Source organism: Delphinapterus leucas, chromosome 20, assembly GCF_059928025.1.
Source record: "Delphinapterus leucas isolate spDelLeu-1000000601 "Yukka" chromosome 20, BTC_Dleu_Yukka2, whole genome shotgun sequence".
Classification (NCBI taxonomy): Eukaryota; Metazoa; Chordata; class Mammalia; order Artiodactyla; family Monodontidae; genus Delphinapterus; species Delphinapterus leucas.
In genome coordinates this window covers 46,297,620-46,325,428 of record NC_143148.1, presented here as the reverse complement: position 1 = coordinate 46,325,428, position 27,809 = coordinate 46,297,620, and the positions used below count along the sequence as shown (strand labels likewise).

At 46.0% G+C, this 27,809-nt stretch overlaps 3 protein-coding genes across 13 annotated transcripts in view; 2 read left to right on the top strand and 1 right to left on the bottom strand.

Annotated features, from left to right (window-relative positions):
- Positions 1-22,400, top strand: part of ATXN1L (ataxin 1 like) — a 26,529-nt gene extending 4,129 nt beyond the window's left edge. For all 5 annotated transcript variants that reach the window (XM_022583284.2, XM_022583285.2, XM_089903282.1 and 2 more), the window contains one exon: positions 1-22,400. This exon is cut by the window's left edge. In XM_022583284.2, the coding sequence (XP_022438992.1) occupies positions 1-1,315 (1,315 nt within the window). In that variant the 3' untranslated portion in view covers positions 1,316-22,400.
- On the bottom strand, positions 8,656-26,970 carry ZNF821 (zinc finger protein 821). Of its 7 annotated transcripts, XM_022583287.3 has the most exons (8): positions 25,910-26,970; positions 25,200-25,262; positions 22,285-22,399; positions 15,182-15,307; positions 12,532-12,677; positions 11,700-11,804; positions 10,372-10,538; positions 8,656-9,610 (listed from the first exon to the last, which is right to left on the bottom strand). In XM_022583287.3, the coding sequence occupies exons 3-8, from the start codon at positions 22,322-22,324 to the stop codon at positions 8,956-8,958; spliced, it is 1,239 nt and encodes a 412-aa protein (XP_022438995.1). In that variant the 5' UTR covers positions 22,325-22,399; positions 25,200-25,262; positions 25,910-26,970; the 3' UTR covers positions 8,656-8,955. The 7 variants fall into 7 exon arrangements, with proteins under 7 accessions (XP_022438995.1, XP_030616937.1, XP_089759411.1 ...); XM_030761077.2 differs by having other exon boundaries at positions 25,200-26,970; XM_089903285.1 differs by having other exon boundaries at positions 22,285-25,262.
- Positions 24,705-27,809, top strand: LOC149744692 (uncharacterized). Its single transcript, XM_089902483.1, has 2 exons — positions 24,705-24,762; positions 25,602-27,809. Exons 1-2 carry the CDS (start codon positions 24,705-24,707, stop codon positions 26,291-26,293), a joined length of 750 nt encoding a protein of 249 aa, XP_089758609.1. The 3' UTR covers positions 26,294-27,809.

The following is a 27,809-nucleotide window of genomic DNA, read 5'->3' as shown; positions in this document are numbered from 1 at the left end:
CCCAGTTCTTACCCCTCAGGAGGGCCAGTCTGCTCTGGAAGCAGCCGCTGCCAATGGACAGAGACAACGAGAGCGAAATTTAGTGAGACGGGAAAGCGAAGCCCTCGACTCCCCCAACAGCAAGGGTGAGGGCCAGGGACTGGTGCCAGTGGTAGAATGTGTGGTGGATGGACAGTTGTTTTCAGGTTCTCAGACTGCGCGGGTAGAGGTGGCAGTGCCAGCACACCGAGGGACCCCAGACACCGACCTCGAGGTCCAGCGGGTGGTTGGTGCTTTAGCTTCTCAGGACTATCGTGTGGTGGCAGCTCAGAGGAAGGGTGAGCCCAGCCCCCTCAACCTGTCCCATCATAACCCCGACCATCAGGGTGAGGGGCGAGGGTCAGCCAGGAACGCAGCAGAGATGGCCGAGAAAAATCAGGCCCGAGGGTTCTACCCTCAATCCCATCAGGAGCCCCTGAAACATAGACCTTTACCCAAAGCAATGGTTGTAGCCAATGGCAACCTGGTGCCCACTGGAACTGACCCAGGCCTGCTACCCATGGGCTCGGAGATCCTGGTGGCGTCAAGTTTGGACATGCAGGCCAGAGCCGCCTTCCCAGACAAGGAGTCAACGCCACCCCCCTTTACCTCTTCCCACTTGCCCTCCCATTTCATGAAAGGCGCCATCATCCAGCTGGCTACAGGGGAGCTGAAGCGGGTGGAGGACCTCCAGACCCAGGATTTTGTGCGCAGTGCCGAAGTGAGCGGGGGGCTGAAGATTGACTCTAGCACAGTCGTGGACATTCAGGAGAGCCAGTGGCCTGGATTTGTCATGCTGCATTTCGTGGTGGGTGAGCAGCAGAGCAAAGTGAGCATCGAGGTGCCCCCCGAGCACCCCTTCTTTGTATATGGCCAGGGTTGGTCCTCCTGCAGCCCTGGGCGGACTGCACAGCTCTTCTCTCTGCCCTGCCATCGGCTACAGGTGGGAGATGTCTGCATCTCTATCAGTTTACAGAGCTTGAACAGTCACTCAGTTTCTCAGTCCAGCTGTGCTCCCCCTGGCCAGCTGGCTCCTCCCCGAGAAAGGCCTGAGAGGACAGTCTTGGGACCCCGAGAGCAATGTGACAGTGATGGGAAAAGCCAGCCGTTAGGCGAGGGCTCCCGAATGGTAGAGCCCTTGCAGCCAGAGCCTGGTGCTCAGGCCTGCTGGCCAGCCCCGAGCTTCCAAAGATACGGCATGCAAGGGGAGGAGGCACGGGCTGCGCTGCTCCGTCCCTCTTTCATTCCACAGGAGGTAAAGCTGTCCATTGAAGGGCGTTCCAATGCAGGAAAATGAACCTCTCCCAGACCTGGACTGGGATGCTACCCCGGAGCTGGGCCTCACCGTGAGCAAGCAGAGGATTTGCACATGCCGAGCAGGGGATGGCTCTCTTGGCAGTGAGGTTAGTGGGGAAGAGAAGGCGTGAAGGCAGCCTCCCAAGGCATGGTCTGTTGCCCAATACCCCATGGCATCTTTTCAGAACAGCCCCAGAGGGTGCTGTGATGGGGAGCAGCAGGCCCGGGCCAAGGAAGGAAGGGGGTGCACGCAGGATAAGAAACATTCCAAATATCAGGGCCTCCCTGTTCTTTCCTCCTCATCCCTAGCTCCTGCAAGGAGAGAGTCAGGCTTTGGGAGCAGGTGCAGAGGGAGGGAGCAAAGAAAGAGCCAAAAATGATGATCCACAGCTTATAGTAGCAGTTCAGCTATCTGAAGTTTTTTTTTTTTTTTTCCTTTCTTTTTTGTGATGGGAGGGCAGGAGGCCCCATGCTTGGAAATAAGAGGGTTCCCACCCAGAACTCTTCTTTTGAGAGCTGTGCACTTTAAAGGGTAGTTTTGTTACAGATGTCTAAGGCTGGGTGTGCAGGGGACTCTGCTTGATCCTCTGCTTCAGCCCTTTCCCATCTCTCCCCATCATTCCTCCCACAAGGCTTCTAGCATTAGGAGAGAGAAGCCGCTCCAGGGTTCAGAGTGAAGTACTGCCTTGGCGGGGACCCAGTCACGGGACTTTGGGAGAAAGACCCAATGGCCAGACTGACCGGGCTGTAGGCAGGGCTTCTGGAAAGGTAGCTGACCTAACAAGGCTCCTCCTACTCAGCATGCCAGACCCACTTTGAAATTGTACTGAATCTCTAGTTGGTAATGGTGACTTTTGAAAGAACCAGTGGACCCTTTTCCCTAGGCCCCTACACCTGGTCCTCTGTCTGTCTATGTTGTGCCTAAGTGCCTGCACTGCCCCCACCCTTCCGCTGACCTAACCTGTCTGCATGGTGTCTTGACCTGGGCCTATTTGTAGCTGCACTGCCTTTCCCCTTCTGCAAAACTGGTTTTGTCCACTCTGACCAAGACCTCTAGTTCTTGGTGTGTAGGGGTCTCTCTGGTTTCCCTTTCAGTTCTATTCTCTATTTTTAAAAACTCAGAATCATGTCCTCTCGTCTTCTGCAGCTGAACCAGTTGGTGGAGAAACAAATGGAACTATGCCCCGGGTTGGGACCAGTACAGCTGGCTGGGCAGTGCCCATCCTTGCGCTTTTACAGAGTCCCTCCCATCTTACTCCACTCCTCCCAGCATTCAGGCTTCTCCAGGCTGTCTCCTCCTGTAGCCAGCTCTAAGGTTTTGGGATACTCTTTTTTTTTTAAATTTTGGCCACACCATGTGGCATGTGGGATCTTAGTTCCCCGACCAGGGACTGAACCTGGGCCCTCAGCAGTGAAAGCGCAGAGTCCTAACCACTGGACTGCCAGGGAATTCCCTAGAATAGTCTTGATAATGTTTCAATACCTGAAAAGTCTCCTAGATTCCATTTCATGGTGGAGTATTCCTCTGCAAAGAGTATTTTCAATCTTAGTTGCATTTGCCTCCTGTGTCTTAAGCCCACTTTTTCTTCACGACTTTCAGCATCACCTCGGACTGTGGGATTCCAGTGGGTGTTGAGAATTAGGCTTCCCCCCTCAGCTTTCAGGTAGGTGGGTGGGTTTTTTGTTTGTTTTTTGGGGGGTCTTTAGACTCTTGAACAACTCAGGGTATTGTCCACTTAGCTCTCTTATGAGGCTTCTCCTGGGGTATGACCCTGGCATTTCCTTTCAAGATGGACTGGCCAAGGCCTAGCCTGTTGTCAGGAGTCCCAGACCTCTGAGGTCTGATCTCTGCTCTGTCAGAGACTTTAGGCAAGTCTTGTGACCTCTCGCTCTTTCACTTCCTCCCCAGCTGCCAAATGGGGATAAATAATCTTACCTACCTCCTAGGGGGAGGGGGAGTTCTGAGAATGGAGTCCTTCTTAGTGTTCAGGTGCTAAAGGTTGTTCTCCTGGGGGAACAAAGTGACTGAGACTGGCTTGTTCGCTGCAAGCCCTACACTCCACTGTTTCATTCCTTGAGAGCAGTTACCTGGTCAGTCAGCTTTTGGAGGCCCGTCCAGAGGAAGCTGCTGACCTGACCACAAGTATGTAAGTCTCCAGTTCACCTCAGAACCAAATACCAACCGTGTCTGGTGAACACTCAACCTTGTACACATTTGTGTCTTTTCCCTTCTCTGTCCCCTTATCTCTCTGAATGCTGCTTTCTCTGGCTTGTTTCCCACAGTTGGGGGCCTGTGGGGCTGAGTCTCGAGGAATCCTCTCAGAGGACGGCCCTTGGAGAAGGCCTTGTTTCTGGCTGTTCCGTGAGCAACTCATTCCTAGTTTCTCATGCACGGGTTTCTCAGAAACATCCTTCCTCATTAGGAAGGCTCATCAACTGAATATAGCGACAGGCACACAGTGGACACTAAAGAAATATCCACCAAGGGCACCAACCGAGCTTCCTCCTTATGGGAACAAACCTATATCTAACCAGATACAGGCCAAGTAGTTTAAATACAAGAAACCCTCACTGCCCAGCCTGGTAACTTCCCCTTAATCCTGGAAAGAGAAAATCTTGTGCACCTTGGCGAGTTGGGCCCTGAACTTTCTGCTGCTGTTCCTCTTCTGTCTCTTGCTGGTGGAGCAGCACCAGCACTTCCTATAATACTGTGCCATGCGTATGTAATATATTAATACTTGACTTTGTTGCGCTGCAGAGGTGTCTTCTCCCAGGGGAAGAAGCTCTGCTCTAAATCTTGGTCAGAGCTGAGGTATTCCCCTTACCTTTTCCCTCTGTTTCAGTCTTTTCTTCCAGGCATGAGGAATGAGAGTAACCTATGGTGTGTCCATTCTTCCTTTTAAAGATTTCGTAAGTGTTATTATAAGAGATGTAAGAGCAGTTTTGAGACAGCATTTTGGAGGGAAGCTGTCAGCTTTTGGGGGAATGGGCAGTTAAAGAAGGCCAATGTCATTAGTAGGACAGTGCCAGAGCTTAGGGGTAGAAAGGAAGATGGCTAACTCTGGCATTAAATAGAAATGCCTATACCAGTTTGGGAGTAGGGGAACCAGGTGAAGGACGGTAATACATCCCAGTCTTGGATCATCATTCCTATCAAGATTAGCGTACACAGAGGAGGGGGAGTGGCATGGGGGAAGGGGAGACTGGGAGGTCAGAGCTGAGCACTCGTACCCAAGGGGAAGGGACCCCAGTAGATCTGGACTGACCCTTCTACACTCTTGGTCCCAGTTGGTCTGTGCTGCTTTGCCACTGCTGCTGTCTATTCACTGTCCTGCTTGCTGCCCTTGATAGCTCTCTGTCTTTCTGTGTCTTTGGCCATATAGGTGAAATCCAGGCATCCTGTCCATCCTTACATGTGCAAGGGTTACTTTATAACAAAGTCATCTTGAGTAGGGATAGTATGAAATGCTGCTGGTGGGCTGGTGAATCCAAAGGGATATGGCTTCAGTGCTTGTTGGGAGCCCTTTGGCTCCAAATATCTGACTCTCTTGAGGGAGAGACAAGCAGGTCCTATAAGTGGGTGTTTTCTTTGTATTAACTGCTTTCCTTTATGATATCTTGTGTCCTGTTTTAAAAATTAAATGATGGGGAACCAGATTAGGGCCTGTGTCAGCATCCCAGGGAGGTTCATCTGGCTCCAGTTAAATGGATTCTGGGGTTGGGGGAGCGTTTGAAGTTTGAAATAGACCCTCAGGTGGGGTTTAGTTTTATTTTTACCACTGGGCGCCATAGAAGATGCACAGGGTGGTGGTATGATTTAAACCTGCAACAAGCAGGCATGTTGAAGAGTTGAGTGATCACACTGGAGATAAAGGGTGGACGTGGGTTCACTGGGCAAGGGCTTGGGTCCATTGGAGTAAAGATAACCAGATTGGTTGAATTGGCCATGGGAGATTAAGTCACAGTCTTAAAAACAAAGCAAATAGGGCAGAGGCCAAGTTTTAGGGAGACTTCTTGGCCTCCTAGGGCTAAGTTTACTAAACCACACTGAAGCTACAATACTTTCCAGATGGGAAAAAGTGTACACTACAGTTGAAGAGCTGAACTGTGTTAGGTTGGATGTTGACCAGGAACCTGTTAGCCCTTTGCCGGGAAGCCTTCACCCTCCAGCATCCCTGGGAGAGGGAAGTCCTCCCACATTATGCAATAATAAAATAAGCATCTGGGTCCTTGCAGCTGTCAGTTGCTCTTTCAACTCTAGGATCCATCTTTGGGCCAGAATCCTGGTCTGGGCCTAGGATGACACTGGCCTTTGAGATGCTAGAGTTGACTGCACTCTCTCCTTACCTGCAGACTATGCACAGTGCCTGGGGCGGAAGGAGGAGAGGTGGTGCGGTTTACCCTGCTGAGCCTCCCCAGCAGGAACAGTAGTAATAAATGCACTTTTCACACTAAGGTTTCTTTATTCATTCTCCTGTTAAGCCTAGATCCTCCCCTGGTAGACTGCAAATTCAAAGTCTGTGTGATCCCCAAGCCATTCTGCTGCAAATGCCCAGCAGTGAAGATGGCCTCAAACTGGGTTCCTGTCTACAGTGTGTGTGGCGGCAGCCCATGTGCCTTTACCTATTGTCAAACTTTCAAGCATTTATTTCTGTCTTTATGACTGTCATGGGGACTGAGGTTCTTCAGAGAGAGAGAGAGAGAGAGCGCGCGAGTGTGAACAAGCTGATGACACAGTGGTTTTACACCCACTCCCCAGACAGGGAGTATGCACATAGTTGTGAGCTGTGAGTGGTCAGTGCATTGCTGATGTTGCTGAAGGCAGGGTTCATCCCTCATCTGCGTGACACTCGCATTCAGGAGAAGCTTGTGTCGGGGAAGAGATTCGTGGCAAACTTGAAGTATTAAAAATAAGGCTGTCCCCTACAACCTTCCTAGTCACACACAGGATCCCTGTAGCCAAAACAGTATATGTTCCAGCTGCAGAGAGCAGACTGCTCTCAGCTTGCACAGCACCTTAGGGGAGGGAAGAATATATGGATAGGGAATGGGGTGGAGAAAGGATGGAAATGTTGTCATCCAGGTGGCTTTAGGGTCCTCAGGAGTAGTAGAGAAGGATGGCACTGGGGAGGTCTGATGGATGGATCTGATTTGTGTAGGAGTTCCCTGTAGATAAATTACTGATCCCCCAACTACTATCCCCAGTATGTAATGGCTAAATTAATATGTAATCAACTGCATTGTATCTAAAGCCTTAGAACTAGTCAGGTGCTCCCCCCACCCGATACCATTTCTTACCCTCTAATCCTACCTGATCTTTAACAAAGCATTAATAATTCTAAGGATAATCTCTATTTTGTTGTGCTTTTTTGTAACTGTTTTAAATAAATCAATTTGTACTGTATATTTGTACTTTTGTGAGATCCTTTTTGCTGTTTTACCATTTTAAGTCTCTGTACTTGGCTACACACAGATTGTATTTTTATTGTTAATGCTCTTCTTATGGATACCTGCATTTAACTTGTGGACTATGTAAACACAATATATATCAATATCTATATATCTATATATCTATCTATATAAACTACTAGCTTTTCCTTTTGGTGTTTGCGCCTTCTTCGTATCCCAGCCTTAGATGGTGGCCATGGGGTGGGGGATAGAAGGCCTATGCGGCAGAGCTTGAAATAGAGAGCAAATGGTGCCCATCTTCATGTGGTGGGCTGGGGGCAGATTGCACGAGCTAGTCCTGAAGCATGGTCTGTGTGTTCTGTTGTGTGTGTTTCAGGGACCCAGAAATCTACCTGTAGACTCAGATACTGTTCTAGCACAATCAGTCACAAGGACCTGTAGATGCCCTCACTGCTGGCCTTTTCTCCAATTCTTTTCTCAGGAATACTGCCAGAAATTTCTGGAATAAGTCAGCTCCAGAACTTAGCTTGCCACTAGTAAGAGGTGAAGCACTCAGATACATGATAGTTACTCATACATTTATTGAGCACTTGCTACATGCCACAAAATAGCCTAGGTGCATTATATATTAATAACAATTTGTTGCTAGTACTATTATTTTCACTTTGTGGGTGGGGAAACCAAGAGGTTTAAGTAACTTACCCAAAGTTACACAGCTATTAATTAGCAGTACAGAATGTTAAATCCAGGCACCTAATTCCTGAGTTTGCGTTAACTCACAGTTCGTTGTAAAAATTAAATGAGATAATCCACAAAAGTGCTCAGAACAATCTTTGACACATAATGAGTGCTCAACCATTTTGAAACATCCCAAGTAGGACTTCCACGTGGGCTCTGTGAGAAAAAGCCATTTGGCTCAATTAAATATTTTCTTTTAAATGTCCAGTATTTTGTAATAAGCTTATTAATATTTTTGTATTTTTAAAGACAAATATTTCGGCCTGCCTGGTGGGAATTAACCCTGGTTTGGTGGGGGGTCAGTTAACACTCTTAAATAGCCTTGAACCTGTGGAGGTCAGAGAGGAGTCCAAGTTTCCTTGTTACGATATTGGAAGAGGTCCACATTCCTGGCATAGTTATTTTTCTGGCTACAACTTAACTAGGGCACTTCCTTCTGGACTTCAAGATCTGTAATTATCTAAACTGGATACAACCTTTGGTGCAGGCTAAGGAAAGTTCTGTGCTTGTTGTGTACCATCACAGAACCTTTTTAGAAATGACCTCAGCTCGTCTCCTCCATGGTTTGGCAGCCATACATACTGCCAGAGTCGTCATTTTGCTCTGGCCTTGACCGCTACTGACCTGAGCTCTCATGGCACCTTAATTCTGGATTTTCCTCAGTGGGTTTTATTATCCTACCTTGGCTCTGAGGAATAAATAAAAAGATGGGTTTTTACCTCTTCTCTCAAACATGAGTTCCTCGGCACTATGAACCTTAATATTGCAGCTATTTCTATGAATGTATTCCTGAATGCAACTGAGTGCTGTCTAGGGTAGAATTTTTAAAAGTTTGGCAGACTGGGAAAAGTAGCTGGTACCTGGTCTAAATACGTCATCCTCTTTAGAAATGCCAGTTATGAGGAAAGGCGTCTACTTCTGAGTTTGGAAAAGGAAGCTGGGTTGAAATAGCTCTTGGGACCACAGGTGATCTTCATTAGTGTTGTGGGCATGCACCCTCACAAAGTCAGCATCGGTTCTTCCTTAATGTCATTAACTTGTGAAGGGCCAAATAAGGGATCTCTGCTGGGAGAGCCTTTGGTGAGGAGCACCCTCCCTCGGAAAAAGACAATGGCTAGACGTCCCTGCCTGAAAACTTCCATCCACGTCTCTCCTAGATTTGCTAGAATGAAATCGAGAGAAAAGCAGGAAAGGGCCAGTAAAGATAAAATTAATTTATTAGCCCTCACAACTCCGTGGGGTGGGTGTGGGCCACACTAGGGCCCCAGAGTCCTATGCTCATGCCCTGCAGCAGTGGGCTGGGGAGTCAAGGTGTCTGGAGTGCCTGCTCCCTCATCCAGAGCTGCCTTGAGCTGGGTCCCTCCTGACCCCATCATCCTGCTCCCATATGCAAGGGGTACACAGGTCCACCTGCAACAAACTCGGGCCTGCCTCCAGCAGCAAGGACAGGACCCTGGGGACGGCTGAGTGGGAAGGCAGGCAGGAGGGTGTGGTTCAGTGCAGAGAGCTGCTGTTCTGCTCTTCAAAGGCCATCTTGCCCAGGAGCTGGCTGTCCAACTCCACCCCACTCACAGGTAGCTGGAAGAAGTTCATTTCGGCTGCTAAGGCTGCCATGGCAGAAGGGTCCTGGCCAAACTGAGCTCGCAACATCATGTCCATTTTCTCCAGCCTCCTCTTGAGCCGCTTGGCCTCCCGCTCCCGGATGAGCCGGGCCTGCCGCTTCTCCGGGGTTTCATTGGCCCGCTTCAGCCTCATGGCCTCCCGATCTCGCTGCAGCCGGCGTGCCCGCTGCTCGTCTGTCTCCTGCATGCGCTGCAGGCGCTTGGCTTCTCGGTCCCTCATGCGCCTTACCTCCCGCTCCTCGGGGGTCTCATTGTCCCGCCGGCTCTTCTTGGCTGTGCGCTCTCGTTCCAGCCGCTGCAGCCGGACTTCCAAAGGCTCGTTCTGTCGACGCAGGGCCCACTTGCGTACACTGGGGGTCTGGGCTTCTAGCAGTTTCCGGTAGGCAGCACAGTTGTTGCACACAAGCAGAATTCCAGCAGGGTACACTGGAGGACTAAAGGCAATGTCCTTCCCCTCAGCACTGGAGGGGCCCTCACTGTGGGCTGGTGGTAGGGATTCCATATTAAGGACTTCAGGAAGTTTCTCACTGGAAAGCAAAAAGTTTAAATGGTTAATGCCACGGTCTAACAAGGCTCAGGTATCCAGCCCTGACTTACTCTGTCCTACCAGGCCAGTTGCTCCAAGTTCACCACTAGGGGTCAGTATGAGTGCTTGGGAGACCTCCTCTACCTTTCCACCCTTGCCCTTCTTTGGGCTAGGTTGTCTACCAAGTCTTAAAGCCCACCTGGAGTTAGGGGCTGAGCCAACCACGATAGCAAGCCACCAGAAATCAGATGAGCCCTTACAATGTGCAGTTCCATTCAAGCCGGACTGATGGTGTTTGTAGGAACTGTGCAGGGCAGTCCTCCCTGAGGCGGAGGCTGCCTTCAGGGGAGGTCCAGTCCACTGGCTCCACCTCCTCCCAGCCGACCCTGCGTTGTACACTAGCAAATGGGACTCAGACACAATTTACACAGTTCCAGTCTTCCTGGGACACAGTGGAGACTCTGTCCTCACATTAGGGTCCTCTCAGCACCCTGTAACTTCTTTCTCATGAATGGTCTTGGTCTTCCCCACATCTCTTTCTAGTTGAAGATATTCTGATTGAGGAAAGAAATAAGAATTCATTTCCCTTTGAGGATGTCTAATGGAATGGACATATTTACTAGCCTCATTACTTGTATTTACAAAGAGTCAAGAGTCAGTTCCCTTTGCATTGCCCATCTCTAACCTTCACTTCGACTTGGGAAAGCAGAACCCACACCCGGTAATTTGTTCCCAGCACAGAGGGTCAGTTGCCCGGCTAACCTGTTAAACGTGGCATGGCTAGTAAAACGGGCTCCACACACAGCACAGTTAGACCGCTGGTCCTCCGAGTGGATTAAGAGGTGGCGACCCAATGACCCGGGGGAGCTAAGGGCCCGGCCACAGACAGGACACATGTAGCTCTTGGCGCTCACCACTGCTGCAGTGTGCTGTAAAAGAGAGCCTTAATCTGTCAACTCACACCAGCTCCAGGACAATCTGTACCCACTTAGGAACTACTTTCTGGGAAATGTCCCCTTTCCTTAGTGTTAGAACAAGGACTTGCAACTATTCTCCCTATCTAGCACCTGGAAAAGTAGGAGTCTCTTGTGTTAAAGGGCCTTCAGAAGGGCAAGGCCATCCAGACCATCACTCAGATTTCATTAGTTTGAGTTCTGACTACGTACTGGGACACGTGGCTGGCTTGGGGGACAATGGGACTCCATAGCCTGAGAAGAATTCTTGCTCAGGATAATTTCTCACGGCCTGCTTGCCACATGCTGTGTAGGTACAAGTGCATTTTTTTTTTTTTTTTTTTGTGCGGTACATGGGCGTCTCACTGTTGTGGCCTCTCCCATTGCGGAGCACAGGCTCCAGACACGCAGGCTCAGCGTCCATGGCTCACGGGCCCAGCCGCTCCGCGGCATGTGGGATCTTCCCGGACCGGGGCACGAACCCGCATCCCCTGCATCGGCAGGCGGACTCTTAACCACTGCGCCACCAGGGAAGCCCACAAGTGCATTTTAAAGGAGCACTGAAGGTCAAGTCTAGAAGCTGGATGGAAAGACTGATATCCAAAAGGTATTTAAATGCACTGCCTTTTCTTCAGTCTTTTAAAATCAGTCTCCTGAAGAAATGCTTCTCCTCATGAACCAATTATTTTTATGGTAAAACTCAGGCTGCCATGTGTGCTGATGCCTGTTCAATACAGAGCATAAGGCACATGTTCTGCGACTGGATCAGGAAAAAAAAAGAAACAAAAGTTTGTCTAGTTCTGATCCCCTGGTTTACACTATCTTTCTCCAATACTTCAGAAACACCTATGTTAACTCATTTTTTCTTCTTTAAAACAAGCCCAGTTTCTATTTCACTATTTTAAATATGTCTTAAGTAATTTAGAAAAAAAATGATACTTAATTTTCACAGTGTGTCTGCCTGGGAACCCAGAACATATTCACTCAACATATCCCACTTATTCTCTACAATTTTCTGAGGATTGGAGTGGAGTCTTGGTGGAAGCAACAACCCAAGGTTCTTTCCGGGGTTGGAGGCAAAGGCTACACAAGTTGCTGGCGCCCGTGTTCTGGAGCATGCGGCTCCGCACGCCATACCTGGTACACATGCGCAATCAGCTGCCCCCGACTCCCACAGTCCAGCTGGCAGAGGGGACACTGGCAGAGTCCAAGTAAGGGGTCGGAATTCAAATTCTCCGTGACCTGCAATTTAACAAGTAGGCAATTCATGAACACAGTTTACCAGTCTCTTCCCTGCCCCTTTGAACACAGTTTACCAGTCTCTTCCCTGCCCCTACTTCTTTTAAAAGGGTATCCTGTTAAAAGGAACACGACCTCTTATCATATGTTATTATTAGGTTCCCATTGTGAGTCGAAGGAAAAAGTGATAGGGGAAAGGGAATTAAATTTGCTCCCATCTTCATTTTCTCCAAGGCTTCCTGCCATGAAGACATAGTATTACTCCAGAGAGAGCTTATCTTTTTTTTTTTTCCCCTAAGGTAAACTCTGTAGAGAGAAGATCAGCTTTCCCTACTGCCATGCCTCTTGCAGGAATCCTTAGGAAACAGTTTAGTGAAAAGATGGCACCTCAGTTAATACTTTGACTGAAATTTGCAAGCATATTCAAGAGTACACCTGAGGAAGTCAACTAATAGTTCTGCAAAGACGGATGTTCTGCTGGGAAGAAGTGGGGAGCTTTAGGAAGAAGAGCTGTGTGGGAGTGAAGTGATATGTGGGTGGAAAAGGAAAGCTGGGTGTGAAGAGAACTGTGTGTCTGAGGTTTGGGTAACTCATGTTGGGAAGGAAGACAGGCTTCATATGAAGCCCAGGAGACCCTCAGAGGCAAGAGTGTTACATGTGGAAGAGAGGCAGCTTGGGCAGAGTAGAAGGGTAAGGAGGTTCCCGGACTCAGGAGCCATTTGTCACTTGCCTCATGCTCTACCACACTGTTCCCACCAACAGGCTGTTCTGCATTTTCTAACTCTTTTTCCACTTTGACCACCCCTCCGTCTTCCTCTGATGTATGGGAAGAGACTTCATCTTGTGTGGTCTCCTCTTCATCACCCTCACTGTCACCTGGAACACACAAACTGGTCACTTGTTCTGATTTTTGCATGAATACATCTTACGTTGCTTTCCACCCTAAAGTTTGCAGCTAAAATGGAAAACATTCTCAGATCTTCCGTAATATAGTTTGTATCAGTGCTTATTTGGGTACAAATCACATTAAGTGGAAGCCAGCTATAATTGTTTATATTGCCATATACACACTAAGGAGAAAATCGGAGGCAAAACTGTATTGGAAAATGGTTATTAGGTCCTGTATATTATCATAAACACGATAACTTCTTACACAGCGTTCCCAAATATCTCACACTTTCAAATCACACCTCCTATGCACCTCACACCATGCTCATTCCAACACACCACTTCTGACTTACCAATGCTTATCACTGATTTTATTACTTACTTTTCTCCATAACCTCCCTGCACAATTTCTCCATGGTGTCACATACACTATTCTATTCTGAGACCCACTAATCTGTTCTCTCCCAACAAACCCCAAGGCATGATTACAGAAACACCAACAAGTTTTTCTTTCCTCTTATCAATAAAGGAGGCAGTAGGAAATTAGGTAAAAATGTCACTTTATAGGGAAAAAGCTCAGTACAGTGGAAAAGTTAGCACAGCAACCAACCTTGGGCATTCTGTCGTGGTATTTGACTCACAGCGTTCTTACCCTGCTAGTAACTCAGCATTCTACGTTAAATAAGTCCATTGTTTCTGTTGGTTCTTTGGATTATCTGATGGATTATTGAATGCATCAAGTGGAGGGAACAGGACATTCTTTACTTTAGGATGAAATATAATTTCTCGTGGCTAAAGAAAGAATTGATTTGTTTTAGTTCAGGGTGCAAGATGTGGCCGTGCAGAGGTCTGCCTGTGGCTAGGGGATCTGCAAGGTTTGTGTGTGCTGATTTCTTTCCTCTATTACTTATAAAATTGGAAAATAAATGATTTTTAAAAAACACAATAACATAGGGAGTTCTTTCTGAAAGGAAAAAAAAGTGCTAGTACTTTGAAGATCACAAGAGGAAGCCAAACCTAGGGAAGCTGTCAGACTCCAGTCCCATCCTAACACCACCTAGATCCTGGACTCCTGGGCCTGACTGTCAGCAAGAGAAATACAGGATAGAGTTTCACCAGGCTCTCGGCATCAGCAGTGAGACTCAGCTTTCCTAGCTAACAGTGTGCTTCTTATCTTCTCTCTACTATCCCTTACATAATTTCTAAATCTACCAAGAACTGGGCAAAACTGGTTACATTCCCTTTCTTCAAAAGAAAATCTAACCAAATCACCTGCTAGTAGATACATGTGTCTCTGTTAGATACTCACTTGGTTGGTGGACTGGATTTGGGCCCTGGAAAGATCTACAGTATGCCTTATTCTTGGTCCAAAGCTTTAGTGTGAATCCATCTCAGTAATAAGGGTTGGCACAGATTAAATCATACTATATTTTCTCACCAGCTTATTTGGAATACTTGTAGTCTAAGACAACACTGTATCAAACACTTTTTGTAATTCATCAAAAATCCAAATATATCTCTCTACTAGAAAGGTTAAAAAAAGAATAAGTATGCCATGCAGAGGGATGATGCAACTTTTCCAGAATGGAAACCTATCAGACTTCTATAGATATTGCCATTCCTACCTATTACTCAAACTGGTGGCTCCCACAGATTTTCTAGAAATATTTGGTTCACTTTTCTGTACCTGAGCAATTACTTGCTAAATTATTATTTTTATTGCTAGAGTATTAGTTTAAATAGAAAATGTAGTTCCTGGAAGGTACAGAACTCTCTGCCTCTTCTTTCTTTTACAACCCCGAACATGGAGAAAAATCAGAAATGTCAATATGAATCGACACTAATAATAACCAATATCAGATGGATCAGATGTGGAAATCATCCTAGGAAATAACACATCTCAAAGTGTATTTGTTCAAGCAAGTCACAGAACAGACAATCCATGAGGCTCAACCAGTTACCAGCCACTGTCTTTTCAATCTCTTAACCAAAGGGATCTACTCAGGACTTGGTGTGGGAAGACCTCGACATTAGCATTTTACATGCTGCATAATCTCACTGGTAAGCAAGTCCTCTTATAAAACATTAAAACTGGGTCCTCAAGCAAAACTTTCGTTAATACCACTCTTACATTTTATTAATTATGAATAAACAGATCCTAAGAGACAGGGATTTTTTTCTTTTCATTTGACCTAGCCCAGGGGCTGCTTGAGCACTCATTATTCCTATGCCCCTGTCTATCACAGTCATGACAAATCTATCTGTGTATGGCACTATGCCAAGTACTGCAGTCCTTGAGTTAAAAAAACCTGTTCTCTCTCTGGACAAACATATGCCCATACACCTTAGAACACCTTTGGGAACACTGAGGATCCACCAATCTCCTTCTTCATGTCTTCCTCCCAACCCCCATGCATAATCCCCAGAGCACACACACTCTGATAATTCTTCTCCCATTGCCCTGAGTCATTACCAGAAGGTGCAGAACTCACTGCTACTGGAGTCCTGATCTCTTAGTTGTTGGATAGCTTGTCGCTGACTGCCAAGGTCTCCAGGAAAATCAGTTTTCATCATCGCCTGGCGGGCTTGCTCTTCTAGCCCAGCAAATACTTGATCCCCTGGTGGTCACAAGGAAAAATAGTCAGGCCACCAGCTGGGCAGTACATCCCCAGGCAAGCTGGTTGGAAAGTCAGACCATTCAAAGGTAGGAGACAGGCAGGTACCCTGTGGTGGGGTCATTCATCTCCAAGTCAGCTTGTTGCCTCCAGTGGTTTCCGGGCACAGCTACTCTTCTTGGGCAACAAGCCAGATGCTCTAGAAAGCATCATTTGCTTCTCTTAAATCCTCCTAATATTGACTCCTTTTAAAGGTGATCAATTGCTACTTTACCAATTTAACATCAAAATCTCAATTCTATTTATAACCTTCCATCAGGACTGGGGAGACAGAGGCAAGTGGCAAAGTGATGGAATGAAGATGGGGCAAAAAATCTGGGCACAATCTCTGAATCTCAATGTATTAGCAATATGGTCCTGATTCTGTCTGCCTCTGACTATAAACAAGTGCTTCAAATAATCCAACTGAAACAGTATCTATGACCCCATCTTTCATCCATTCTCCTTACAAGACATACTCTAGAAGTTCTTCCTTTACTCTCTCACATCTATTAGAATTAGCCACGAGCAAATAAAAAATAATGGACTAAAAGGAAAACAGATAATATGTGAACTCATTTCTGCTGAGGAACAAACTTCCTGAAACATGCCAACCAATTTGCAACAGGTAATATTTCATCTAGTCTCCTTGGTTTAGTGTGGTCTTTTTTCTTTTTTCTTCTTTGTATGCAGTATCCAAAAGCCCTGGACCCATCCTTGATTATGCATTTACTGTGAGGAACTCTGCCTGGGATCTGTGTGGTTATTGAAGAGTTAACATTTAAGTGCTCTTTTATTTCCAAGAGGCCAGGCATAAGGAGAAAAGAGAATTGGGTTTCTTGAGGTTTCCATTATCTCAGTCAGAGTGGAAACTACAGTCCCCATTCTCCAGCCACCAAGAGAGAATAATAAAAAGCCCTAGTGAAATGTCTGACAATAGAACAGGCGCTTTCTTAATGAAGAGAGAGAGGAAATTAAACAGGCTCAGGTTCCGAGGCTGATACAATGATGTAGGAGGAATGAACTGGTCAGTTGACCTGTACAACTAGTCCTTGGGCAGTGAAAGAACTGATGTGAAGTAGGCTTCATGTGATTCATTTAGGTATTTGTTCAGCAAATATTCATTGAACATCTACTATATGCTAAGTGCCAAATGCTAATAATAGTGATTATTTGGCACTTCCTAGATCCAGGCTCTACGTTAAGTGCATTATAGTTACTACCTCACCTTAATTCTCTGCAAAACTCTATGTGGTAGGTATTACTATCCATATTTTACTTAGGAGAAAACTAAGGTCTATGGTGGAACAAAGTATTCAGACCCCAGTCTGTCCAACCCTTAATTACCATATTTTTCAGTTGCTTTCTAGCAGAGTTGTAAACAGAATTTTAAGCGGTTCATTAGAGCAATTTTACTGAAAACAAACGCTTGTCTCTGTGTGACAAGAATAGCTCTGATCCTAGTGTGTTACCTTCCTACCATCAGAAACTGATATATACAACTCAAATACCAAAATAATGTTCTCAAGGCCAAGACTGACGGAAGGAACCATCATTTTTATGGTTCTGATTCCATGTGATGAGTTACCATGCCTGGGTTAGAGTAATATTATGGCTATTCTGACTGACACTATGAGTGGGAATAGAGGTGCTAAGAGTCCAAGTGTACTTCTAGCCACCCAGCCCTCAAGTAAACGAAAAATAACCTGCTTTAAGTCCACTTTCATAATATTCAGGATGACACACTGGATATAAATTACCGCTAGGGAGAGCAAAAAATGAATTCTGTGTTATAGCGCCTCCTCTTCCCTCTTTGCAGGAGTAAAATATTTAATTTCTCCACGTTGGTTCCTCTGTAACCACAAGACCATGGCTAACTGGAATAGTTACTGAATTCTTCTGGGTAAATGCATGTTTTTGGACCTGGTGGCTGTGGGCAGATATGACACTAACGAACAAGTTACGTACCAGCATATAATCATCAAGGGCAGACCATTCTCATCAATGACATCTCTAAAGAAACCTATCCAGAAACCAGCTAGGTTTATAACATACTAAGAATCTACACTTCCCCCCCTTTCTTTTTTTTTTTTTTAATTTATTTATTTTATTTTTGGCTGTGTTGGGTCTTCATTGCTGTGCGCGGGCTTTCTCTAGTTGTGGCGAGGGGGGGCTACTCTTCGTTGCGGTGCGCGTGCTTCTCATTGTGGTGGCTTCTCTTGTTGCAGAGCATGGGCTCTAGGCGCACGGGATTCAGTAGCTGTGGCTCGCGGGTTCTACAGCACAGGCTCAGTAGTTGTGGCACTCGGGTTTCAGTAGTTGTGGTGCATGGGCTTAGTTTGCTCCGCGGCAGGTGGGATCTTCCCAGACCAGGGATCAAACCCGTGTCCCCTGCACTGGCAGGTGGATTCTTAACCACTGTGCCACCAGGGAAGTCCCCCCCCCACTTTCTTAATGGGGAATCACCACTGTATTAGAAGGACATCTATAAAGGTATGTAATTTTCAAGATCAGCTAGTAATTCAGTCTAGTCTCCATCAAACTTGAGCTAAAAATTTATTCCTATTGAAGCTGTCTAAATATTTCAGCCTTCACAGAACAGAGAAGAGTCTGTTCAATACAGCTGCCCTATCTAGGACTTCTGGGAGCATTCTCACCTAGGATAGTTGGGCTATTCCTTTTTTGGCAGTTTGGAAAGAAAAGCTATGCTCTTCTATTTTATTCCATTCCTGACTTGGGAAAAAGGCTAAGGTAAACTTTACTCCTTAGGGCTATTCTTATTTAAATACCAACATAAAGCAAAATATATAAAAACCATAAAGAGGGATTCTGGCAGACCTCACAGAAAAAGATATGTGAATGATCTCCCAGTAGTCACTATTCACCTAATCCCTAAATCTGACTGTCCAGAATTATCCTTTCATAAGAAGGTAGTGATAATTGCTAAAAATATGTCATATTAACTCAAGTATAATGTGATCCATAGAGATACTAGTGATTAAGAAGTGTTATACAGTTGCCTGCTTTTACAATGTAGCAGTATTATTTCCTTCTATCTTGAGACTGTTGGAGTAGGTTAAAAAAAAATCCTGTCTTCTAGATATTAATGTAGGGCAACCATCTTCTTTAACATGGGTATTTATTTGTCTATTAATAGTTGAGAAAAAGTCATCTAAGTTCAACAGTAAAAAGCAAGGTACTACCTCTCCTTTTTGTGGTATGAAATCAAGATACTGTTGGTCTGATTTGGCTAAGGTTTTTTAGACCAGATAAGAACAAAGCCATGCAAACAAGCCTGTAGAACAGATGAGAAGCCTGAGATGAAAGTTACTGGAAGACAAAGATTTTAAAATTCTTTCTTGAGTCTTTGGTGCAGTTAAATAAATGCAATGTCTGGCTGACTTAAATTAAGTAAAGCAGCTGAGACATATTCTAAGAGAGCAGATGCCTAATTCAGAATAAAATGAGCTAGTACTGGGAGTGAGGCACTTAGGATTCCTTTTCTAGCTGACAGTCTCCGTAATCCGAGGTGCTATCACATATTGGGAACAGAACCATTTACCTCACAAGGATGCTAACAATGAATGAAGACAAAACAAACTGCACTTTTTAGAAGAGAAGGGACTTTAAAGGCTTCTTTTTCCTACTTCTCTGTAAAAGCTGAAAACTTTAATTGAAGTTGAAAGTTTTTAGTCTCATATATAATCTGAAAACAAAAGTCTCTTAAGAAACGGAAGTTTTCCTTTACTTAGTGGTTTGCTTGGTACAAAAGCACCAAATGAAAGTGTGCAAAGGATTGTATTTTCAACCTCTCTAGAAACAGTTACAGAAATTTGTATTCAGAAGGGGGTGAGATGAGAAAGGAGGGAGGGAAGAGGTCTACAGAGATTTCAACCCATATGCAGTTCCTCTGTGACTAACAATTCTGGACTTTTATTCCAAAAACTCTGCATCAAGTCTATTAAGGAACTGGGCAAAACACAAGAGTCTGCCTGGACGATTCTGGGTAAAGGAGAGATCACGACGGTAATTTAGATACAGAGACAATCCTGAGGAAAGCCAAGTATATACCAGAGCAGCCTGCCCATTGACTTCTAAAGTGGATCTGACAGATGCTGCCAGGCTACAGCAATGGGATTCTTAATATATTCTTTTAGGAGGGCTTCTTAATATATTCTTTTAGGAGCTGCCTGCTACACAATCCTCTTGTTCCCAGAAGGCAGATCTAATGGAGCTCAGCCATTACTCTGCTCAAATGCCATTGGCTTTGACATTTAAGCAAAGCTTCTGCAGACCTTCCTGCCTCCCAGACCTTGAGTTCATTCTGTTTACTTTAAATAGATGAGCAGCATTAAATTCAATACATTTGATTGGTTCTATTTCACTGCAAGGGGTTAGGAGACGCACGTGGTCTGAAGACTGAAATTACCTATTTCTACTTGGCATTATTGTGGGCAATGAGAAGATGACCTTTCAAAAAATGTAGGACCAGCTTCAGTTCCCAAATAGTAAATAAGCAGAAGGTCCTCAGAGACCAGCAAATCTCAGTGTCTTTCTTCTTTCTTAGTCCATCATGTGAGATGCCTTCACAATTCCCTGCCCAAATGCATCACTGAAAACAGCCCCTCCCTACGGGTCTGCTTTTTAGCTGCACCGAACATTTCTGTTCACGGCCCTCTTAATGGTCACCACTGCAAAGTCCCACCCGCTCCACCACAACACTACAAGCTTCACTAGCTCAACTCTAGAAACTGCATTTCTGCAGCTGCGGATATGATATTCCCTCCTTCTCTGTGGTCTGTTTGTCCATCTGTTTTCCAACTCCAGTACCAGCTCATCTTGGCTTTGACTGATTACGGTGGGAGGAGATGCAGCTATTGACTTATGCTATGTGGGCGCAGGCACTGGCCACATAAGCATTTACTAGCTTCCCTGTACCTGATCATACTATCATCCCCACCAGCTACTTTCCTCAGTCTCTTTGGACAGGTGGCTTTTAGAGGTAAATGCCCAACTCCAGTGACTGCCTTATTTGTGAACCCATCACTCTACTAAGAGTTCCTTTCCTGCCCTGCCTTCTTGGGGTCACATCTGTGTCTCTTCTCAATATCCACCTTCAACCAGAGAGGAGAAGACATCCTTCTGAACCTCTGTGTTGTATTACCTATGGTAGAGATACTTCATTTTATCTCTCTTGAAAATCCTCACATTCAGGCCCACTAAATTTCACTGTTTTAGCAGCAGTTTCTAAATCCTTCCTGAACCACTCACCTTTATATTAGGCAGCCTTCCATATCCACCTACTCCAGAATACACTCCTAGAAGTATCCAACTTGCGCTGTCTTATAAAACTTTTCTAGGACTTGAAGAATTAATTGTATATGAAAGTTTGCTACCCTAATCTCATTTAATCTATAAAATGCTGAAGTCCTCTTAATTCCTCTGAACCTACTGTTTTCTCTCCTACTTTTGAAATTACCCAACAAAATAAAATAAGGTACATACTGTCTGGCATACGGTATGTTTTTAATAAATTTTAGTCCTCTTATATTAACTCCATGACTGATCTATCCTCTCAAATGTAGGTTTTTTTCCTTAAAAAAAACAAAAAACTTTCATATGTTATACCGCTGAATTCCCTTCAAATGTTGCTGTAGTCAGTCCTCCATAAGAACACGGAGCTATTTGTCTCTTTTTTACATTTGAATGAGGATGCTTATCTCCCCAGATCATAGGAAACTGGTTAATTGTCTCAAATCTACATAGATATATTAGTGTTAATTTAATAAGGCACTTTTGAAAACCCACTATGAGCAGTGCTAGAAGTAGAGAGGGATAGCAGGAATTATATATGGGACATAGTGTCTGCCCTCCAGAAATTTACAATTCAATTACTAAAATAAAACATATATATGAACCTGCTGAGAAATAATGCAAGGCAATAGTGCATAGCTGGTTCTTGTTACCAGTCTCTTCTTCATGTGATCCATCCCACACACTATTTTGTAGTCCCAAAACACTGTATTCTGAATGTCACTCCATTCTCCCTGCTTAAAAACCTTCAGTAGCTCCTTACAGTCAGGATGAAGCATGAACTTGGCCTGGCCTTCGGGCCTCTACAATGCAGAGTTAAACGTCTCCAACGTCATGTTCTATGGCTTCTGGACAAATGCAACTTCTGCTTCATACAAAGTCTCCTTGTCCCCTGAGCATACCACGTGCATTCCCTCTTTGTTTCTTTGCTTTCCCCTACCTGATTTTACCTTTCCTTTCCTCTTTTTTTAAAGAATCCACTTTCTACCTTCCAAGGTCCAGTTCAAGTTCATAGTCTAAGGCCTCTTCCATCAAGCATTCCCTGGCTATCTCAGTCCATGGAGCTCTCTCCCTCCTCTTTTTTTTTTTGGCCTCAGGGCATGTGGGATTTTAGTTCCCCGACTATGGATCAAACCCATGGCTCGAATCCGTGGCCCCTGCAGTGGAAGTACAGTCTTACCCACTGGACCGCAAGGGAAGTCCCTCTCCCTCCTCTTAATTTCTGTAGTACACACAGTCTGCAGCATCCCTATTTGGCACTTAGCATATATTATCTTGCTATATGCCCATCTATCTATCTATCTATCTATATATCTGTGGCTACGTTATAGTCTTATATATCTTTATATTGTTTTACGGCCTTGGCATCTAGCACAAGGCTTTGCACAGAGTAGGAATCCTATAAATGTTTGTTAATGTGAATACTAAGGATGAATCAAGAGCGCCTATTCCTAAGACAGGTTTCTAAGACCTCCTCCAGCATAGAAACACTTTAAATCCATCATGTTTGACACCTTTAACCCTTTTTTCTTCACAAATTAGTGTGAGTCGATCACCTAAATTCAGATTACACTTCCTTTCCAACCCTCAGGGTTCTCAGGTTCCAGAATAAAAAGCCCAGTACTCACAGTGAACTTTATTTGGATTTGTCTGTTTCCGACGGGACATGTTTCCCTGATCCAAGAGCTCTGGCTTTTCCCAGTTTCACGACTGGATGTTACTACCTCCTTGCAAGGTGCTGACCTACAAAAAAAAGGATAATGTTAGCACATGTCATTTTGCTCATAAATTATACACAATTAAAAGATGAGAGACTTTTTAAAATAGTTTTTGAGTATATATAGAACTCACCAGTTATAAATCATTGAACTTCTTAAAGAAAGAAAGCAATGAATAAATCTCTAGCACACTTTAAGGTCCCAAGAAGTTTCAGAGAGAATTCCAAAGGATTTAGAGAATTCCACTCTAAATCCAACTCTGGAATCCATAATACTGTTAAGTGTTCATGATCAAGCTCAGAGGGTAGAAAAGGAAGCAAAAAAACTCAGGCAACCAGCGTTAGAAGCACCATGGGCTCAAAGGGATAACCCTCATGAATTGTAAAAGGAAGCAAAGGAAGCTAAACAGGGTGGCAGCTCATATATCACATGCCCTCTGGAAGTCAAGCCCTGCAATCTGCACCAATGAGAACCTTCAGATGTTTTTTTCAAGAAGTTATCTCTCCTAGAGGTGACGAAGGCACCACATCCCTGTGAGACAAGAAATATCTCAAAACTTCTGGGCATCTGTAAATGAAACATGGGAAATAGAGCCTCTACCTAGGGATGCAGGCACAGTGCTAGGCACTGTGGATGACAGGGCACTAAAGCAAATCAGACTTCATGTTGAAGATGGGCTTTTACCAGAAGAGCCAGGTGCCATACACGTTGTTGGGTACTAATTCAATACCTCAGTGTGGAACATCAACCTGACCCTGCTCACATGCTCCCGAGTGGTGGTCAAAGTTAATAACTTTAGTGCCTCTTCTCAATCCAGCCTCTTGTAGCAAAGAGTGGGAAGAACAAAGAGAAAAGGTCCCCAAATGAGAAGTGCTGCAGAGACATGCACCTGCTTCCCTGAAATAGGAGAGAACAGATACTTAAGCCTAGAGGTTCCTGGTTAGTTATAAGAAAGGCTTTCCCAGCATTAAGTGTTGTTAGAGAGTCCGAAATGGATTAGTAGTGGAAGCTGTGAATTTTCTTTGAAAGACAGAGTGAATAAACAGACATAGATTAAAAGGAGATATTCTCTTTCCTACCAAAGATGAGAACATGGATCTGGTCACCCTCTAACTTTTCTTTCAGTTCCTGCCTTCTCAAATTGTACTCACACTAATAAGCAAATATAAAATTGTAGTTTATTGCCTTAAGAGGCATTATGAGAGGCTACTTACTACCATCTACACTTTGCACTCCAGTTAGTGAAGACTCACCTCCTGTTATGCCAACTAACTCCTCTATGTAGCCAGAAAGGACCTCAGACCTGTAATCAGATCCTGCCTCCCCTTACCAAAAGAAGAAAGAAACCGCAAATGGCAAAGACAGGCCTCCACAGGAAGTGGCAAAGGAAGCAGCTTTCAGGCAGTCTTCTATCATATCTGCATATCAAACACAGTTCTTTTTCAGACCTTTAATTAAAAAAAAAAAAAAACTCCAAATGTATACAGTAAAAATCAATCTTAAGGTAGTATGTTGAGTGCTAATGCTAATGAAACGTGTTCTCTACGTTTTGTTTGTGTAGATCATTTCTTTCTAATCAAGTAGTTATTTTACAAATTGAAGCAGTGAATGAATATTACACTTTGGATCTTTTCCTATAAGTCTGTGGAATCACAAAGTGGAAAGTTGAATGAAATGCAGGTTGCCTATCATTTTTTTTTCTAAAATTTGCAGAGCTATAGCTCTCTATTGTATAAGGAAGAAAATGAAACCTTAACTAATCTTTAAATTTTCTTCCTATTAAGATCAGAAATTGAAACTGTGAGATAAAGGTAATAAAGATCCTTCTGAATGAAGGCCAAATAATATGACACAGGCTCTGTTCAGATCATCTTGTTGAGGCAACAGCTCAATACTAAAGCTACAAGTCAGAAACAGAAATCAACATCTGGCATATTTAAAGCACCAGTGTCCACCGCATCTCACAATCCTCCTAGTGGCCAAATGGGGAACCAACCAGATGGTACCCAATGGGACTTCACACCTGAGGGATTAAGGGGAAAACATAAGCAGATACTCTTCCTCCCTCAAAAAAAGAAAGCCTGTGGGGTCGTGGACTCTTGAAATTAAGTAAGTTAATTAATTATGTAATTAATTAACAATAAAAAACTAGCACTAGCAGATAACATTCTTGACTGCACAACAAGATCTCAGAGGTTAAACAATTGTTTTATAGCAGTAAAAGCTAATAAAATCCATAGACACATTGCCGTAAAGTTCACTAACTCAGTTTTACTTTCAACACTGCCTCAGTCCCCAAGCCTGAATCTGAAACCGATACAAAAATGTAAATGGATAGCCTGAACATCACCATCTGGAAGAAAAACAGGATGGGAAGAAAGGTAACCGGTGAGATTCAGGTCTACAAGGGATTCTATTTAAAAAGGGAGGCAGTTTTGTCCATCTTTTGTTTTTTTCGGTACGTGGGCCTCTCACTGTTGTGGCCTCTCCCGTTGCGGAGCACAGGCTCCGGACGCGCAGGCTCAGCGGCCATGGCTCACGTGCCTAGCCGCTCCGCAGCATGTGGGATCTTCCCGGACCGGGGTACGAACCCGTGTCCCCTGCATTGGCAGGCGGACTCTCAACCACTGCGCCACCAGAGAAACCCAGTTTTGTCCATCTTTAGAATGAGGTTAAGAATACTTGGGAGCGGGGCCAACGTCTCCCCTTAACACTGTCCCTGCTCTCCCACAGGTGTTAGGTTGCAGCTTCCAGGACACACCACAGACTTTAGCAAGAAAACACGGGTGAAATCCAAGCTTTAAGAAAAGAGGGTGCACTCCCACCTCCAGTTCTGGTGCAGTTCCCACGGAGCAAAGTAAACTCGCCTGAATCCCCGGTATCTGTATCTGCCAAAAAGGAGAGGACAAGAAAGCTGGTCACGTAGCCGCCTCACAGTTCACCCTGTTCCCGGGTGTATAACCAGCCGAGACGGTCCCTCTGGCTTCCTGAAGCATGAGCACAGGTAGATTCCCGGGAATTATCAGACAAGAGCCAGAGGTCTTCCGAGGCGGCTCAGACAAACCCTCAGACAATACAGTCTTCTCAGAAATCTAAATTTAGAAGCCCTGCGAGAAGGCGACTCGGGACTGACACCCGGGTCGGCGCCCCCACGCCCATCCTCCCCCTCCCCCAGCTCCAGCCCAGCCTGTCAGACGCCCGGGCCGTCCCGGCGCTGCCCGGCTGAGCCCGATCTGGGCCCACGCGGGGAGGGCGGCGACGCGGACGCCCCTCCCGCGCCCGAGACCTCCAGAGGGACGGAAAGTGGAACAGCCGCTATGGGGAGCCAGCCCGGTCCGGCCTCGTCGCGGGAACCCGGGTCAGGGGGAGGGTCAGAGCCAAGGCGGCCCCCGCCCCCCAGGCCAGAGCGAGCCCCTGTTCCCCTCCCCAGACACAGACTGACAAAAGGACCGACAGCCGGCGACCAAGGGAGGGGGCGAGGAGCCCCTGCATCCTCAGCCTGGTCCCGGAGGGAAAGAGTCGGGGGTCTTTTTACCCGGCGCCTCGGCGCTCCGCGGCGCTCCGGGTCCCTGGGCCCCGCCTCCGGACAGACGGACCCCCGGACAATGGGCCCTGGGCCGCAGCTCGGGCCGGCCGGGCCGGGGCTTTCCTGGACTGGGCCCCGGCTGGCAGAGGGCAGCTCCGGGCCGAGCTGGTGGCGGGGAGCCGAGGGGCGGCGCTGCAGACGGACAAAGCCAAAAGCAGACAGACAGACGGAGGGGGAAAAGATGGCGACGCGGGCGGCGGGGGCGCGCTGCTCGCGCACCCGCAGCGAGTGGGGCGCGTGCACGAGTCTCTCCTAGCCCCCCTCCCCCCTTCGCAAGCTTCGTCCCCCTCCCCGCTCCCCAGGCGCGCGCCCGGAGGCATGGGCGGGGCTTAAGGGGAGAGGGGGTCCGGGGAGGCAGGACTTAAGGGAGCATCCAATCACAGACATTCGAGAGGGGCCTCGCCTCGGTTCTCGCGCCATGGAGACCACCGAGCCTCGCACCCTCCTAGGTCTTTTTCTGGTCCTGTCAACTCCTCAGCTCCCCTATGCTCTCCTGAACCTTTAAACTCTACCCTGACGGTCAGCTCTGATCCTGGTTTCCTACCCCACCTTCGAGTTCAGCCACAAAAGCCCACATTCCCCAACCACAGCTCCACCGCAGGCTCCCCCTCTCCTTAGCCCAACCTCTTCCCCTTCCCCCAACCCAAACCCTCGTCCCTTCATTTCCCCACATCTCACGGTTTCTTCGGTCCCCACGGCGTTTAATGTGACCGAGATCTAGGGGCCACGGACCTTTGTGGGAGGGGCTAAGTTCGGCTGTCAGAACCTCAGAGGAGAAAAATCTTTAGCTTCGTTTTAGACATTTAAGTCTCCAGCATGATTCTCAACTAATAAAACAACAGTAGCTGTAGACCCTGGGGCATAGAATTAATTTAGAGAAGGGTAACTTGTGGCACTGTTGCCACTTAAGGGGCATTTGGGGCAATTGAAAGTGGTTAGACTCACTTCCTAATAAAACACCTCCTTCCCCTCTCATTGTCCCTTTCTATTTCCTCACCGCTTTCCTTCCTTTCCTCTAATTCTCTCGTCTTGTAGAATGCCTAAGCCTGCCTTTGACATAGCTCACTTGGAGAAGTAGGGCATGCGGTGGAAAGATGGGATCTGACATTAGAAGATCCAGCTTTGAGTCTGCAGCTGACCAGCCTGGTTACTTTGGGCAAGTCACTTCCCTATTCTGAATCCCTGCTTCCTAGAAATGTAAAATGGTTAATAATGTAATAATTCCTGGTCTCTACTCTCATAGGGTTGTTGTGCTGATTAAGTAAAATGAATATATGAAAGAGTTATGTAAACATCCCTTATGATCACTGGCCCCACAAAGGTGGAGCTAATGAGGATGCTGATCATTGCTTATAAAGCAACAAGTCTTGGTATTTGCATAAAGCACTCTTGCAAAATGTCCTTTCCAGAAATCTCTAACGAGATGATATCATTGTCTGCATCTTGTGTTTAATGTGAGAGGATCTTGGTCCTTCACAATTCTGTGGTAAATGGCTCATTCATTCATTCATTCTTTGTGGCTGGGATATGAGGTAGGAATTATTCTTTTTTTAATAAATTTATTTTATTTATTTACTTTTGGCTGCATTGGGTCTTCATTGCTGTGCACGGGCTTTCCCTAGTTGCGGCGAGCGCGGGCTACTCTTTGTTGCAGTGCGCAGGCTTCTCACTGCTGTGGCTTCTCTTGTTGTCAAGCACGGGCTCTAGGCGCACGGGCTTCAGTAGTTGTGGCTCGCGGGCTCTAGAGTGCAGGCCCAGTAGTTGTGGCGCACTGGCCTAGCCACTCCGTGGCATGTGGGATCCTCCCGGACCAGGTCTCTAACCCGTGTCCCCTGCATTGGCAGGTGGA